The following is an 18,185-nucleotide window of genomic DNA, read 5'->3' on the forward strand; positions in this document are numbered from 1 at the left end:
CGTATATATTTTGACGACCAAAAAGTATTCGAAGTCGAATATTCGCCTTCGAATATACACTTTGAACCGGCCTTAAGAATAGGTATGTCCTTGCCAGGTTTTGTAAAGATCGGTAAACAATCTTTACAGAGCCTTCCAAGGATATCTGTGTATTTACCTAGCTAAGCTAGGTCTTGTCTTTCTGTCTGATTCTTCTTCTTTCTTTCCCCAATTACTTTCAAAATGCTGCTGCTCCCGTAAATTACATAGTAGCCTTACAATGTCGTCACCACCATGAACCATAGGCTGGTGATACAAATATCGCATAAACAACTCTAGGTCAAAGGTCATAAAAAGATCAACATCACTGGTTAAGGGCCGTGCTCTGTGAGCACAATGTCTAGTTCCTTTTGTTTCCTCTTATTTTGCAAACACTTTAATTGCTCGTATCTTTGGAACCGGTTGTTCAATTTTAATGGGGTTTTCTTCAAAATGTAGCTTTGAAAATGTTTTTTACTATCCTACAAGAAACTGAAAATTTAATATTTCCGAGTTCCGACTGATTTTGCTTGATCGCATCACATATATTTACGGATTGATATTGAAAAAAAATCGATCTGAACAGGAAAATGGTTAAATCAAAACCGAAATCCTGACAAAACTAAGATGTATAGCCCCCGATGATGTACATCAGATGGGAAAATCCTTCATTAGCGAACTATATTACTTTGAAAAGCTAAAACGTTGACCCCCCAAAAGCCCATGGGCCAAGTTGAAGCCTGTTAAAATCGAAAAATTTGCACTAGAAGACTTATCAATTTTACGCCTAAGTTAACACCAGGATTTGGAAAAAATATACAATATCAACCATTTATGGTTTTTTCTGACATTTACTGAAAAAGTTAACATTATTACTTTTAATTTGGCCGAGAAAATTAATTCTGAAAAGGTGAAAAGGTGTAAGGTCTGTGGTGTAACTAAACATTTTGCTCATTTCAACACCGAATTGCTTCCAGTGCCTAATTAATTGACTGAGTGGGCCTTGGGGGCCTTGTATAACAATAGGCACATTCTCCGATAAAGCGTTCAAGTTTGGCCTCGGGAATTGCAAAATTCCAACCACGAAGAATTCATGAAAATCATTCAGAATCGTAAACTTTAATAGTTTCAGAGCACAAAACAATGCATGGGTGATTTGTCAACAATACTTCATTTTTGAGCAATATTACTTGTACGCATTGGGGGTAACGTATCTGTGGTAACGTATCTGTGAAGCCCTTTCACACTTTTGTCTTAATCGTGCAAGTGTAAAAACTTACCGACTTAATACCCATACTTGATCAGTCATCACCCAATGTACTAAAGTCTGGTATGGTATTTGGCTTCATTTATCACAGCGTTTTTTCCGAGGGAGTAGAATTTAGGTAACGTATCTGTGACGACATGAACGTAACGTCAGGATTTTGTGCCATTAATAGACCTGATTTTTTTAAAACTTTGAAACCATTGTGTTATGTACCACATAATGGAGCCTGCTTGATCCATCACATAATCGAGAACATTCATATAGCTAGTTATTTTGACAGATTGCTATCCATTAGAAATATGGTAACGTATCTGTGAACAATATTGGCGACATAGTTTCAAAGACCTGTTGGAAAAATTTAATAACCTGCGTTGTGATGTTTTATACTTTATAATTAGGGCATGATACCAGCTAATGAAAAGAACCTATAATCCATTATTATGCGCGCATGTATAGCGAACAGGGACACATTATACGGAACGCAACTTGGCTGGCGACATGGAGGAAAACAATGGATATGCATAATCAGCTTTATTGTTTTATACTTTCTAGGCATGTTACAACCTCTAGTCCCACACATTTTAGAAAGCAACTCCTAAGTATTAGTTATATCATTATTAATAAAAGTCATTTCTTTCTGACGAAACAAGTCGGAATACGACTTGAAACTATGGGCGACACAGATTTGGCTTTTTGAACACTTTATCGGAGAATGTGCCAATAGGCAGTGAGTGACTCGCGTTCTGGGTGTTGTAAGGTGCGAGAGAGTAAAGTGACTGTCCCCGTCAAGTCTCAGAATTTAAGTATGATAATACCACACTAAACAAAATAATAAATACATGAATCAGATCAAGGAATCGAAATAGGCCTAAAACTCAAATTTGGTATAAAGATAACCATTTTGGAGCAAATCACAAATAAGAGTATGAGTTTTTGTACCCAAAATTTCAAAGGTCATTCAATGAATGTACACATGTATTGGGGTTAAAGAACTGTGCCCTGATAGACGAGCTTGTTATAGTGTCTACGTCGAATATTTGGAGTATGTATGATTGTATGGCCTCATAGGGCCGGTTTCACGAAGCATTGCTAGTGGTCAGTTTTCAAAAGCCACCAGGCTTATAAGGTACTTCACCCTCGATAAATTTGTGTCTATTTTGCATTTTTCTCAAAACTAATAACACAGTGGTAACGAAAGTTATACATATTATAGGGGCAAGGAATCCAGTTACTACACTGTAATTTCAGTGACCCAAGACAAGCGGTTCGTTATTTATGATAAGAAATAAGGTACCGCTAGGATGTACCTCATTTCCTATATTATACTGAACCGCTTGACGTGAGTCACTGAAATTTCAGTGTAGTAATTGGATTCCTTGCCCCAATAATATACATAACTTGTTACCATTGTGTTATTATTTTTGAGAAAATACAAAAGTAGTTCACAAATTTACCACAGGGTGTAGTACCCCTTAAGCCCAATTAGTCCTATATACCAGAGCTTTCAATTTCACATCGTATCCGTCACCTAGAAAGATAAATCAATAAAACGGAACAGGACAAGCCTGGTGGTTTACTAAGCCTGACCACTAGCCAAGCTTCGAGAAATCGGACCTGAGAGGCAAAAAGTATGGCACAGGTCTCGTCCAATTCGCTACTTGCACGGTTCCGCCATTATGCACTATGTGCGGGAGAGCCTCGAACTGGCAGCATACATGAATGGGAATTGAACTAGTCATAACGTTCTGTGTAAGGTTACATAATTCTTCCTTTCATGTATGCTGCCAGTTCGAGGCTCTCCCCGCACATAGTGCATAATGGCGGAACCGTGCAAGTAGCGAATTGAGGGGGTTTTTAGGATCGAAACAAGGAAGAATATGCACCAATGAACATATACCATTCGAATTTTCCAGGTTGGTCATATGCATCAATGTTTATTTATATGGTAATATTCTCAACCATACCTATACCCTGGGCATTTTATTTGTTTCAAAATCGGTTTTACTTTTAAAGAAGACGTATTCAACTTCTGCGTCGAGAGATTCGTCTTAATCTTATTTTGTGACATATGTGCATCATTTATAGTTTCAAAGTTGGTCTGCGTGATATTCAGTCGGCAACCGCGTTGAGTTTTAGTGAGTTGAGTTGTTTTAGTGACGTTTATCTGGTTTATTATATAGGTGAGTTGTATTTCTGGACTTATTTCACGAAAAAACTATTGGGTAGTCCGTGATGTGAGACATAGACACCACTGGTAATTTCCCTCTGGGTATAGTTTAAGTCAAGGCTTTCACTATACTTGTATGTGGTAATTAGTCCATTTGCGAGAAAATTCAACCAAAATCCGTGACCGAAAATTACCAGCGCCTCTGATATATCCAAAATTTTGGCTACACCGACAGATGCTTCATTTGTCCCCATTTTTTCGGTCAGTCGCGACTCGCGGCCCGCAAGGGAAAGCTTCGGGACGAGAGTCAGAAAGCAAGGGCGCGGCCTGTAACGGCATTCCGGCCTCACCTGATAGTCATGCTTGATAACTCCCCTGGTTCCATTGATATATCGGGACCGTAAATTGACAAAAATCAGTGCCATGGATCCAGGGGCGTAGCAAGAGCATCAGGGGCCCATGGACAAGGAGAAGTACGGACCCTTTTAACCAGGCGGGATTATACCTTATGGGGGCCCTGGGCCATGCCAAAATTTGGAGGCCCTGAACTCACGTGCCGAGAAAGGCATGTGCACTCAAGTCAGTGGCCAAGTTTTGGTTTAACTAAAGGGGGACTAGGGACTAACATATTTTGTTCAATTCAATTTCAGACTATATTGGCCCCAGATCAACATGAATTTTGCTATTTGAATGCGCGCGAAGCGCGGAAATGTTTACAATTTTGCCCTATTTTGACCAAATAACATGCCGTTATTGGGGTTAAAAGAAAGATGCATAGGGCAATTTTGGGCCCATCTGGACCCGGGCCCATCTGGCCCAATGGTATAAAAATCCGGCCCTGCTCTCCATTATCAGCCCTTATTTAATTTTGTGTTCGGGCCCCTGAATCCTCCCTGTCCCCCCGCCTGCTACGCGCCTGCATGTATCTGAAATCGTCTGGACCACTGGATCTAGGCCTCTTCTTTTACCCGTATATTCACTTTAATTATGACCTCTTTGGTCATGGTGGTGTGACAAAGCTCTAATCTTGTATAAAAAGTGCGCTTATTCTTAACCCCGTTGCCCACCAATGTATGCCCTATTTTGTTCGCGCTGCGGGGCTGCGCCATACTTTTATTATTACGAGACCCGGCGCGCCGCGGCGTTTCTTCTGAGTAGGTCATTCTTCCGGGAGAACGTTAGCAGTTATAAACCTATGACGCTTAAATCCTGCAAATCCCCGAAGAATGATTTTCAGACGCTTTTAAGGGCTGGGGTATGAACGTTTGGACAGTATTTATTTTGGGACATTAGAGCACATCAGACATATCGAATTGCATTCTGAATGCTAAGAATGTCATTCTGATATCAAATAATTTTGATTTTTTGTATTTTTCAATTTAATACACATTTTATGGCAAATCATTAAAAATTGATATTTTTGATATTTAACAGTACTTGAAGTAAACTTTATAAATCTGATGATTTATACTTAAAGTGTATGTAGGTGGGATGAAAAAGCCGACGGCCAATTGAAAATTTTGACCTTTCGTATTGAAGATATGGATTTTTTCCCAAAACACCAAAACAAATTAGGTCTTTTTGGGAAAAAAATCCATATCTTCAATATGAAAGGTCAAAATTTTCAATTGACTGTCGGCTTTTCCTCCCAGCTACATACACTTTAAGAATATATCATTCGATTTATATAATTTACTTCGAGGACTGTTATATCAAAAATTTGAAAAATATCAAATTTTTATAATTTGTCATAAAATAGGTATTATATTGTGATTTAAAAAAATGAAAATTATTTGATATCATAAAGACATGCTTCGTATTCAGAATGCAATTCGATAGGTCTGAGGTGCTCTCATGTCCCACAAAAAATACTGTCGAAACGCAATAAACGCTCATTTTGGATCCCTTAAAGCGAGACATTAAATATATCCTTTAATGTTGACATTTTCGCGCACTCCGCGCGCAATTTGTTCAAGAAGAGTCATGGGTGCAGATAAGTTTGGGCGACTTTGTCAGGGAACGGTTTATATTAGGCGCATTACATTTGTGGGTATGAGCCTTCCTCTAACTGGCTTAATGGATTTTAGACCGACCTCCCCGGATGACCTCTACCCCCATGTCTACGGCAATGCTTGAGGTAAAAATGTTGTTAAAACGATTAATTTTAACGCGTGTTATTTTGAAACCTTATGTATCTATATACATTTATTTATTATTTCAACATATCACCAAGTCTCAAAACGCTGAGTTCCCCTCCACGATCGGCTGCCTATTATGCATGATAAGGCTGGACCCCGGGGGTCACTACTACTGTGGCTTGTACACCCTCCGCGATAATCAACTTTTGAAAAGCACCCTAAACATGGATTTAACCCTTGGCTAAATACCCTAAACAGGGATTTTATTTCTAACACCAAATTTCATACCCTAAATTTCATTTCCGCGTATTTAGCAATTGCAATTTTGCTACCCTTTTCCAATTTTTCATGTTTTTGACACCCTAAACACGATACGCGCGTATCGTGCTTACCCACGAAAAACTACCCTTTTTACGTGTTTTCATTATCGCGGATGGTGTACAGGCCACAATGGGAGTGACCCCCCAGGGGACCCCCTGGGGCTGGACCTCATTCGCACTGTCTGTATCAGGGCCGGATGGGTTAGAATTGCCCTGTGCATGTTCTTTAGCCCCAAAACACCATGTTTTGGGCCATAATCGGGTAAAATTGCACAATTTTGCGCGCACTGACCCTCTGCATAGCAAAACCCCACCTTCATTTGGGTTTTTCAAAAAGTCTGAATTTAATTTTTTTAGCGCCCTATTTGTAAACCAATTAGCCACTTGAGTGCCTTCCTCACGGTGAGTTTGGGCTGGGGTTTGGCGCCTCCAAATTTTGGCCTGGCCCAGGCCCCCAAAAGGTAAATCCAGACCTGTGTTTGAAATATTAAACATGTTTATAGAGTATATTGATAGATATCATATAATATTTAGCCATTGAACATTGATGTTTAGAAATTTGATGTTAAAACGTGTTTACAAAGCGAAGCTAAGAATGTGTTCAATGGCTAAACACTGCTCCCGGGACACTGATTTTACAGTGTATTGGCAGAGAGTTGATATTCTTGAGAGGGCACTCTATTCACGTGGTTTCTTTTCCAACGCTAAAAGATCACAAATTTTGGTGGTTTGCCAATGAAAAGTGTCCGCACTGTCGATTGATTACGTAAGTGTTATGAATAATTTGTTAGGTTTTTCTATGCTATCGCCTTGACCCGTTAATACATATTATCTGTATTATCAAAGTACTTGGAACAGCAATCCGGTGAGTTCACTGAACTACGCCCTAATACTGATGGAGTTTTAATGGCGTTAATCCTCTCCATACACAGATGAACAAATACAATAGATGAAGGTCAACACGTATGACCTCCTATGTGACATGTAATATGTGATGTACAAAAACCTGAATATCATAAAGATCAGTATTCGTTTGTGCATATGAACTGCACATTTACGTTGCATTGCTAAATATTACTCATCATATATTATGACAAATATTGGTATTATGACAATACGGTATATACATTGTATATAAAACGACTAATAGCACACCACTCCACGCCATACATAAATACTCCCAGTCACATTTCCCCAATATGAAATTTTTAAAAAGTAAAATTTTAATGTTAAATCTTTTAAAGTTTGGCAGAGGCGGGGTTCGAACTCACGGCTTACCGCTTTGGCTAGTATAACGTATACCATACGTCCAGCGCCTTAGACCGCTCGACCACGAAGAACTTGATAGTGTCATCGTGAAAATTTATACCTATAATATTAATAAATCGCAACTTCATTACTGCATCATATTTTGGAATTTTATCTGCTTAAAACATTAATGTGTATTATAATAAAGCTACCATTATTTATATTGTTGAATTCTCAAGCGCATAGAGACAATTAATACGAGGGTCCTATGAATAGGCCTACATACACAATATATAAAATCGATTTTGATATCGGCCATGTGCTCTGCTGTGCATGTGGTTTCCCGCAGTGGCGGAAGTTGTATTACGAAGTGCATCCGAACTCCATTTTGAAGCAAATGATTTTGACAAGGCATTGGATTGTTCCAGTTTGCATCCTAAATCCACATTAGACCCCTAATTTTATTTACAAAATCAAAAGATTAGATTATCATAACAACAAAAGGGTAATCTTTTGTCGGGTCTAATGTGAAAATTACATTAAAAAAATGCAGTTTTTACAGAATTAATTCTCACTTAATTCCAAAAAAAAAATGGCGTATATAAGATTGAAATAAATTCTCTACCTTCTATACTAGATCAATTGTGACGCAAGTTGTTATCAAAAATTGTTGTGATAGATGTACAGTTAATATTCATATTATCCATTACCTATCTGATGGTACAGTTTTTACACAGAAAATATTTATTTGAAAAACCTGCCACTCGGCTTTTAGTCCGGAAAGGTCACAGGGTCGCCGTGACCTGTGCAATAATTACAATTAAAATTTTTCTTATTCCAACAGCAAGCGTTTCTAGAATATATTATGGCGAAATGTGGTGTAGACTAATAGATCCTACTATCATGGCGTCAGGTCAATGTTCATCATATCCCGTATGTTTCTTAAAATTCATTCATATTTGAGACAAATTGCTGTGCCCATTTTATAGGTGCACAGGTAGATCCGTGTTTTTTAATTTTCATTTCCTTTTAATGAAAGAATTAAGGTTTTCCACTGCACGGGGCCACAAGGGTGATACTAATTTTAATGCTATATTTTCAAAACGAATACGTGTTCCCGATTGGCTCTATAGCGATTTCACAAAAAGGTATTTCTAGTACAATGCAGCGTCGGACTCTAGCTGAGAGCGTAGCCTAAGTCATTATAGACTCCAAAAAGGGCTCTCCATACACAAATGAACAAACACAAAGGAGGGTAGTCTCCTCCGTGACCAGCTTGATTTCGATCGAGCGAAACCAAATTGGCTGCAGAGGAGACGGGTAATTTTGCCATGCAAATGAGGTGAGTGTCATAGCCCTGGTATTGGTTTCCCATGAGACCCTGATACAAAACAAATTTAACATCATAATTATTCATTATGATTATATAATTATATTATTATTCTAACTACAAAGCAATCTAATACATAGGCCTACTGTGCAATTATGATTCATATTGATATGTTATAGCCTTGAATTGAAACGGGCTATTGTGGGCAAACTTATGCTTGTTCAACTTTGTAGCGCCTTTTATCATAGATCAGATGATCTATGCTTTTATACGCTTCCGCGGATTCCAAGAAGGCATCAAAAGTAATGCATGATTGACTGCAAGTTATCCGAGTTCTAACATCATGAACATTAGATGAACTGAGAATGAAGATATGATGGTACATCATGCTTGAGGCATTTAAAAATCATGAGAAGGAGATGGTTTGTAGTCCACCTTTTACACAGTTTATTCCAGTTGAGGACATTCATCAAATCACAAATTGGGGTTCTGATATCAGCAGAGAAGAGCACATGAGCAAGTTTATTTTGGAAGATTTGGAACTGAGGTTGTGGAATGAATCCAAATACTGATTGTCTGTTTCATTTTGTTTTTCTATATAGGGGAGAGCGGGGAGTGTTCGCCCTATTTTTTTCTGACCAGCCTAGCGATGTCAATTTTAAGGTTAGGGATGACCTGATTAGCCCATATGAAAGCCCTATGTCTTAGCTATATACGACCACAATCCCAGAACTATAGGCCTTACAATAGCAACAGGATAGAGCAAACAATAACATTTTGCAAAGTGGCGAACTTGCCCCATATTGGGGCAGGTTCGCCCATATGGTGGGGTAAGTTCACCCTAATCACAAAAAAGGTCTAAACATTGCGTAACTATAACATATTCAATTCTAACATTTAGCAAGAGTATACAGGGCATTCATTCTCTTCTGGGGAAATCACTAAATTTGTTGCAGGGGTCGGGTCAGGGTAAAATGTAGGGGTCCAAAGTGAGCTTAAACGTACCATGTTTACAACTTCGGGGGCATTATGGATTAGGACATAAACGGTGGTATGAGTAATACTGATACCACATAACTTAAAAAAACATGCTTTTCAGTAGTTTTACCTTGTTTAATGGTATAATTATCAATATTTTGCATAATACGCTGATGGGGCAGGTCCGCCCTCCAGTTTGGGGTAAGTCCGCCCAGGGAAGATATAGGGCGAACATGCCCCATCCTCAAAAGGGCGAACGTGCCCCTTGTGCACATTTTTGTATTTTCTTCAGGGTATGCAAAATACAAATCGAATAAGGAGTTTATAACTGCATTAAATCTTTAACAAATCCCGTATGTTCCCAATACAGATTTCCATTAAAACCATCTGTATTTATGTATCAATGATAATACAACATTATTAATGCAAAGAAAAATTACGTTTTGGTGTAATTTTTTTGTTTTAGCTGCAGTTCGATGAACACGTCCCTATATGTCTAGTAGCTAATATGAGAGGTTTATAATGACCTATGTCACCTAATTTTGCCATCACCAAATTCCCCGATAGCCGTAGTGCTGAGAAACAAGGGGTGGGCGAACCTGCCCCTAGGGCGAACACTCCCCGCTCTCCCCTACAGGTATACCAACTTGGACTTGTATAATTATGTTGCAGTCAGAAAACCAATTTAACTTCCAAAGCTAGCTACATACCAGCCAATGAATACAAGTCAGAAATTGGACTTGTTTTACAAGTTTTTACACTATATAAAAAACCAGACGATTATCTATGGATCATGAAGACTTTGCTGCAAAGATGAGTGTCGTCACGTAAATAGTCTTATCTCGTCTCCTTTAAAAACTCAAAACAGGAGAAACGACTTCTAAGGAATATATCTATTTGAGTAAGTGTATGTTTTCTTATGTAAATCGGTTTTATTTTGTTTTCCACATAAGGGGAAAGGAGGATATAGTCATTCATTCATTGCAAATGTATGTGTATAGTCATGCATTAATGGCAAATATATGTATTGTCAGACAGTCTTACAATACTAACTTACATTCATTATAAATATACACGGAAATTTAAAAACACGAGAAATCGAGGACAGATTGGTGTTTGGAAAGTAAAATGTCTATCATTTAAACACTTTAATGTTTAGATCCCAAACACATTTCATATTATTTTGTGTTTAGAAAGTAAAATGTCTATCATTTAAACACTTTAATGTTTAGATCCCAAACACATTTTATATTATTTTGTGTTTAGAAAGTAAAATGTCTACCATTTAAACACTTTAATGTTTAGATCCCAAACACATTTTATATTATTTTGTGTTTAGAAAGTAAAATGTCTATCATTTAAACACTTTAATGTTTAGATCCCAAACACATTTTATATTATTTTGTGTTTAGAAAGTAAAATGTCTATCATTTAAACACTTTAATGTTTAGATCCCAAACACATTTTATATTATTTTGTGTTTAGAAAGTAAAATGTCTATCATTTAAACACTTGAATGTTTAGATCCCAAACACATTTCATATTATTTTGTGTTTAGAAAGTAAAATGTCTATCATTTAAACACTTTAATGTTTAGATCCCAAACACATTTTATATTATTTTGTGTTTAGAAAGTAAAATGTCTACCATTTAAACACTTTAATGTTTATATCCCAAACACATTTTATATTATTTTGTGTTTAGAAAGTAAAATGTCTATCATTTAAACACTTTAATGTTTAGATCCCAAACACATTTTATATTATTTTGTGTTTAGAAAGTAAAATGTCTATCATTTAAACACTTTAATGTTTAGATCCCAAACACATTTTATATTATTTTGTGTTTAGAAAGTAAAATGTCTATCATTTAAACACTTTAATGTTTAGATCCCAAACACATTTTATATTATTTTGTGTTTAGAAAGTAAAATGTCTATCATTTAAACACTTTAATGTTTAGATCCCAAACACATTTTATATTATTTTGTGTTTAGAAAGTAAAATGTCTATCATTTAAACACTTTAATGTTTAGATCCCAAACACATTTTATATTATTTTGTGTTTAGAAAGTAAAATGTCTATCATTTAAACACTTTAATGTTTAGATCCCAAACACATTTTATATTATTTTGTGTTTAGAAAGTAAAATGTCTATCATTTAAACACTTTAATGTTTAGATCCCAAACACATTTTATATTATTTTGTGTTTAGAAAGTAAAATGTCTATCATTTAAACACTTTAATGTTTAGATCCCAAACACATTTTATATTATTTTGTGTTTAGAAAGTAAAATGTCTATCATTTAAACACTTTAATGTTTAGATCCCAAACACATTTCATATTATTTTGTGTTTAGAAAGTAAAATGTCTATCATTTAAACACTTTAATGTTTAGATCCCAAACACATTTTATATTATTTTGTGTTTAGAAAGTAAAATGTCTATCATTTAAACACTTTAATGTTTAGATCCCAAACACATTTCATATTATTTTGTGTTTAGAAAGTAAAATGTCTATCATTTAAACACTTTAATGTTTAGATCCCAAACACATTTCATATTATTTTGTGTTTAGAAAGTAAAATGTCTATCATTTAAACACTTTAATGTTTAGATCCCAAACACATTTTATATTATTTTGTGTTTAGAAAGTAAAATGTCTATCATTTAAACACTTTAACGTTTAGATCCCAAACACATTTTATATTATTTTGTGTTTAGATGTTTGCTATACATTTAACTTTCTAAACAAATGTCCTCGATTTTCAAACACTGTTTTTGCAGTGATATGTACGAGAGGGTATCCAAAAGTTTTTGACATCACCCAGAAGGAAAAGAGCTATATTGATGAAATTTTGTCAGTGTAATCACTGGTCCTTATGTACATTATGGTCCAAAAATGGTCTCATTAGTAAGTTTATTTCTTTACAGGTGGCGCTAGATGGGCAGTAGGCGCATAACCTACAAGATGGAGAAAATTGAGGCATGCAGCATGATTCAGTTCCTGCATATGAAGGGTTAGGCCTGCAATACTCAGAAAATATATGATGAAATGAAAGCTATCTTTGGTGATGATTGCCCATCATATGGCACTGTTACTTTTTGAAAAAGGAATTTCCAAACTGGCCACATGTCCCTCACAGATAAGCCAAGAAGTGGACGTCCATCACTTACAGATGATGTGGCCACAGTGAAAAAACTCAAGAAAGTGGAGGATCTTATCATGAAAAGGTTATGCGCCTACTGCCCATCTAGCGCAACCTGTAAAGAAAGTAAACATAATAATGAGACCATTTTTGGACCATAATGTACATAAGGACCAGTGATTACACTGGCAAAATTTCATCAATATAGCTCTTTTCCTTCTGGATGATGTCAAAAACTTTTGGATACCCTCTCGTATAATGTATAATATTCATAATGATTGCAAATGTAAGTATAGTCATTGCAAATGTATGTATAGCATGGTATAGTCATACATTCTTTGCAAATGTATGTTATAGCATTGGTATAGTCATACATTCATACGTATTTATAGCATGCATGGTATAGTCATACATTCATTGCAAATGTATGTAGCATGGTATAGTCATTACATTCATTGCAAATGTAGTATTCGATAGGGTCTATAGTCATACATTCATTGCAAATGTATGTATACTATGGCATAGTCATACATTCATTGCAAATATATGTATAGCATGGTAAAGTCATACCGGTACATTCATATCATACGTATAGCATGCATGGGATAGTCATACAGTCATAACAAATGTATGTATAGCATGGTATAGTCATACATTCATTGCAAATGTAGCCTATGTACGTATGGCATGGTATAGTCATAGGCCTACATTCATTGTAAATGTATGTATAGCATGGCATAGTCATACATTCATTGCAAATGTATGTATAGCATGGTATAGTCATACATTCATTGCAAATGTATGTATAGTACGGTATACAAATATTGACTGCTATGAGGGGCATGGTTAAAATTATAGGCCCAAGGTGATCTCAAAACCATGACTATGCCCCGAGGCGTATAAAAAGCAGTCAATATTTGTTTTATATACCAAATCTTAAGATTCTTGTCATCTGTTTGGTTAAAAGCATCGATTTTGGGAAGAGAAATTAATAGTTTCAATGCGAACGGCACACAGATTACAATCTGCGATTTTTGCGTAATTATAACGCGTGAAAACATTAACGCGTGCGTAATATCGTTTTACGCTGGGAAAAACGCGCAGTTTGATCGTGACGCACCACGACGCACGTGACCGGTCCATAGTTCATTTCCATGGACCGGTCCATAGTTCATTTTGCGGGCATAGTTAATTCAATGACTGCACTTTCAACCAATCAGATGACAGGAATCTATATATGAGGTATATAACATGGTATAGTCATACATTCATTGCAAATGTATTAGCATGATATAGTCACACATTCATTGCAAATGTATGTTTTTGTATAGCATATAGTCACACATTCATTGCAAATGTAAAATATACTAGTGTTCATGTATGATCGACCATATTCGTTATACTTATATTTTGCGTTTTTCCATCCCATGCACAGATTTTCAACTTATTCAAGAAAACATGGATCCTACCTCTCCATTTTATCCGTTGAGCCCCGGTCCGGGGGCTTTTAGTATCCCATCAGCGAGTGCCTTCCCTTGGGATTTCAACCACGTAACTGCAGGGCGTGACATAGTGCCTATGCCAACGAGGGTGTCACCAAATCAGGGGCAGGTTGCACCATATCCACTGCCTATACTAAGTGCTTGCTCGCCTCTTCCAGTGCGTAAGTATACAATAATGTCATAAAAATTGAAAAGACTAATTTGCGTATGACGTCCTGTCAACCAGACCAAAAATGCCGTACTGCGCAGGTCAGCAACCAATCACACCGCGCCGTTGCCCTGACGTCAGACGCAAACTAGTCTTTTTAAATCGGTCTTCGATTATAAACATTGGTCTCGATTTTAAAAAAATGGTCAAAAACTGTAAAATCGGCTGTTTTTAGGTAAAAATCCCTAAACATGGGTAGGGGTTTCGGAGTTCCATCGGCACACTCCCGATCCCGTCTAAATGCAAAACTCGAGTACACCCCCGGTATTGTTCTTGATCAAGGCGACCAAGAAACGTAACAGAGGTCCAATCTTTTGGAACAATTTGGATGAAACTATTCAAAACTTTTCAAAACTAAGCGTAGGCCTATATAACCTTTGCTTAGATCTATTTAAAGATAATTTTATGTAAATCATAATTGTCTTGTATGTACTTTATGTTTTGTATGTTGTATTTTCTTAATGTCCACGGCCCCAAGGAAAAACAACTTTGTTGATTTGGGCCGCCGTGGTGAAATAAAGCTTCCTATCCTCCTCTATCCTCCTATATCCTATCCTATCCTATCCTGCCCTATCCTATCCTATCCTGCCCTATCCTATCCTATCCTATCCTGTCCTGTCCTGTCCTGTCCTGTCCTATCTTGTCTTATCTTATCCTATCCTATCCTTTCCTGTAATGCGTATTAAAATTTGCGAAGTTGCGATTCTTACTCCTTGGTCTTACGCCCGTCTATAACTGGATAAACAGACTTTTTATTCGACGTTAAATATTCGATGTAACATATCTACGTTATATAAGAAGAAAGAAAAGGAACGAATGAATGAATGAATGAATGAATGAATGAATGAGTGAATGAATGAATGAATGAATGAATGAATGAATGACTGAATGAATGAATAAAATGAACGAAAGAAAGAAAGAAAGAACATCAAAACAAGTGTAGATTTTCTGTTGATAAGGTGTTTATTAGTTAATATGTTGGGGATTCCCCACTGCAATCCCACTTTTGTTACAAACATCCGTTGAGTTATAAATGGTTTCAATCATTGAAGAACTGACCACGAGCAAATTGAGATAAATCCATAATGGCACGATCAATATTATTTTTTTGATTTCTGTTTGCTAAAACGTATCAAATATAGTCTTGGTTTGTCGATGCGGGATAAACTTGCATGCAATTGGCCGTCTTTTACCCTTGTAAAAAAGTAGAGGATAATTTAAGTGATTGCTTATTTTGGCGCCTAATTAACCTGGTAAAATCATTTATGCTGGTTTCATATTTTCCTGCCGCTTGCCGCTTTGCCGCTCTGAAGATGATTAAAGCTGGTTTCATACTTTCTGCCGTTGGCCGCTGAGCGGCATGACGCTTCATCATGCCGCTTGTACTTTTCTGCAAGCGGAGCGGCACACCGCTGAGCGGCAGCGGCATGACTCTGAAAGCCACTCTTGCCGCTCAGCACCGCTCCAAAATCGTATTTTGTTCTCATACGTCAGAGCGGCTCCGCTCCGAGTTGACTTGAATTCAACTCCCAGCGATGCTGCCGCCGCGGCAAAGCGGTGGAGTGATCGATATATCGGCTTGCCGCTGGTCACCGCTAGCGTTTTTGGCGAGATTGCGCAGTGAAGTAAAACCATCTTCATAGCGGCAAAGCGGCAAGCGGCAGGAAAGTATGAAACCAGCATTAGCTTCACTTCGCAGTCGCACCAGAAACGCTAGCGGTGACAAGCGGCAAGCCGATATATCGATTACTCCACCACTTTGCCCAATCGACAGCATCGCTGGGAGTTGAATTTAATACTGGTTTCATACTTTCCGCCGCTTGCCGCTGAGCGGTGTAACGCTTCATCATGCCACTTGCACTTGTCTGCAAGCGTAGCGGCACACCGCTGAGCGGCATGACTCATGAAAGCCATTGTTGCCGTTCAGGACCGCCAAAAAGTCGAATTTTGTTGTCAGCGGCACCGCTTGGGGAAAGCGGTGGAATGATCGATATATCGGCTTGCCGCTGGTCATCGCTAGCGTTTCTGGTGCGACTGCGCAGTGAAGCAAAATCCTCTTCAGAGCGGCAAAGCGGCAAGCGGCAGGAAAGTATGAAACCAGCATTAGTAAATTCGGAGCGGTGCCGCTCTGACGTATGAGAACAAAATACGATTTTTGAGCGGTGCTGAGCGGCAAGAGTGCATGACTTTCATAGTCACGCCGCTGCCGCTCAGCGGTGTGCCGCTCCGCTTGCAAGTGATAAAATGCACTGAATTATTTTACATGTAATTATAGTTTTTAAGTAAACGGAATAACATATTTGCTTTACAAAACTAAGTGAATTTTACTCACTGCAATATTTCGTCCTTCACATCGGAGGACTTCATTAGATATGACTGATATGGTCATCAGATCCACTTTCCCGGGACACTGGTTTCCGGTGTTGCTTAAACTCATTCCCAGTCTTTAAAAGTGGGGGAAGGGGGGTAAGACCTTGAACAGAGAGGAGGGCACATACTTTCTAAGCCACGTATACGGCCCACTTTTAAAGACTGGAATTGAGTCTAATCAACACCGGAAATCAGTCTCCCGGGAAAGTGGATCAGATGACCATATCATTCATACCTAAAAGTCCTCCGATGTGAAGAACGAAATATTGTAGTGAGTAAAAATTCACTTGGTTTTGTCAAGCAAAAATGTCATTTCGTTTATTTAACCAACAAACCTGGTGAACTTATTCAACGATAGTTTTTAAGCATTTAAAATTTGACTATTTTTTTTTTGCAGCTACTGATCCCCTGTTATGGACCAAGGAAGACGTGGAATGCTGGCTGCGATGGTGCAGCGACGAGTTTTCCTTGAGTAATCTGGACCCAAAAGGTTTCAGTATGAATGGCAAAGCCTTATGTCTGCTTCCCAAAGATTCCTTCAGACTTCGAGCAACTGAATCCGGTGATGTGCTCTACGAGATTCTTCAAAAACTTATTTATTACAACAGTAAGTTACTATGGTGGGTGTGTGGGTGTGTGGTGATAGGCGAAGGGTGTGTGGTGGTAGGGAAGGGGTGTGTTAGGTGGGAGTGTATGGGTAGGAGAGCTGTGTTTTGTTGTATGTATCGTCATAATCTGCTTATTTATAGGCCTAGTAGCAGCAGAATATTACTCATTGGTAAAACAGAATACAGTAAAACTACTTTGCTATGAAGTTTGTACAAAGAATCGCGCCGATCAAACGTATTATACATTAAAGGATGGGGTGTGGGTATATGGTGTAATGTGCCCCAGGGCTGTGTTCGCGTTTTTATGTGTGAGCAATAAATTGCCGAGCATGTATCTTTTTTTTTAATCCTTCGACAGCCGCGGTGTTACTGTCTATGGTTTATTAACAAATAATATACGGTAATATAAAAGATGGCTGATTTTATGATATAAATTTTTTAAACACCAAAAAGGACAAAACAAAACGAACACAAACAACACATTGACACAGACAAAAGGACAAGTTGACCATGTTGTTTTCATCAGGTGCAGAATGAGAAAAAAAAAGTTTAAAGAAAGAGGAAAATGCAAATAAAACCAGATTGGCAGGCAAAAAAACGAAATGTTTGCCCAATTTACCTTTACCTTCGGCAAGCCTATATTCTGTATTTAGTTTCATTCTCCCAAAGTTCATAAAAGCTTGGAAACTGGGAGAAGTCTTTTGAAATTTACATCTATGAATATAAAACTTCAAACATAATAACAAGAAAGTTGATTACAATTCTGTGCTCAGAGTCATAGACGTTAATCCCAAACATTTTTTGGTAGGTAGAAATTACAATATTATCACCAGTTTATGTATCTTTTCTTTACGTGTCTGCGTGATTTCCCCTAGTAAAC

General features: G+C 37.5%; 1 protein-coding gene across 1 annotated transcript in view; it reads left to right on the plus strand.

Annotated features, from left to right (window-relative positions):
- Nucleotides 1–18,185, plus strand: part of LOC140167579 (transcription factor ETV6-like) — a 53,330-nt gene that overhangs the window by 25,467 nt on the left and 9,678 nt on the right. The window contains exons 2-4 of the mRNA XM_072190878.1: nt 10,104–10,367; nt 14,053–14,280; nt 17,095–17,304. Of these exons, the coding sequence (XP_072046979.1) occupies nt 14,076–14,280; nt 17,095–17,304 (415 nt within the window). The 5' untranslated portion in view covers nt 10,104–10,367; nt 14,053–14,075. The remainder of the gene's footprint in view (nt 1–10,103; nt 10,368–14,052; nt 14,281–17,094; nt 17,305–18,185) is intronic.

Source organism: Amphiura filiformis, chromosome 13 (assembly GCF_039555335.1).
Source record: "Amphiura filiformis chromosome 13, Afil_fr2py, whole genome shotgun sequence".
NCBI lineage: Eukaryota > Metazoa > Echinodermata > Ophiuroidea > Amphilepidida > Amphiuridae > Amphiura > Amphiura filiformis.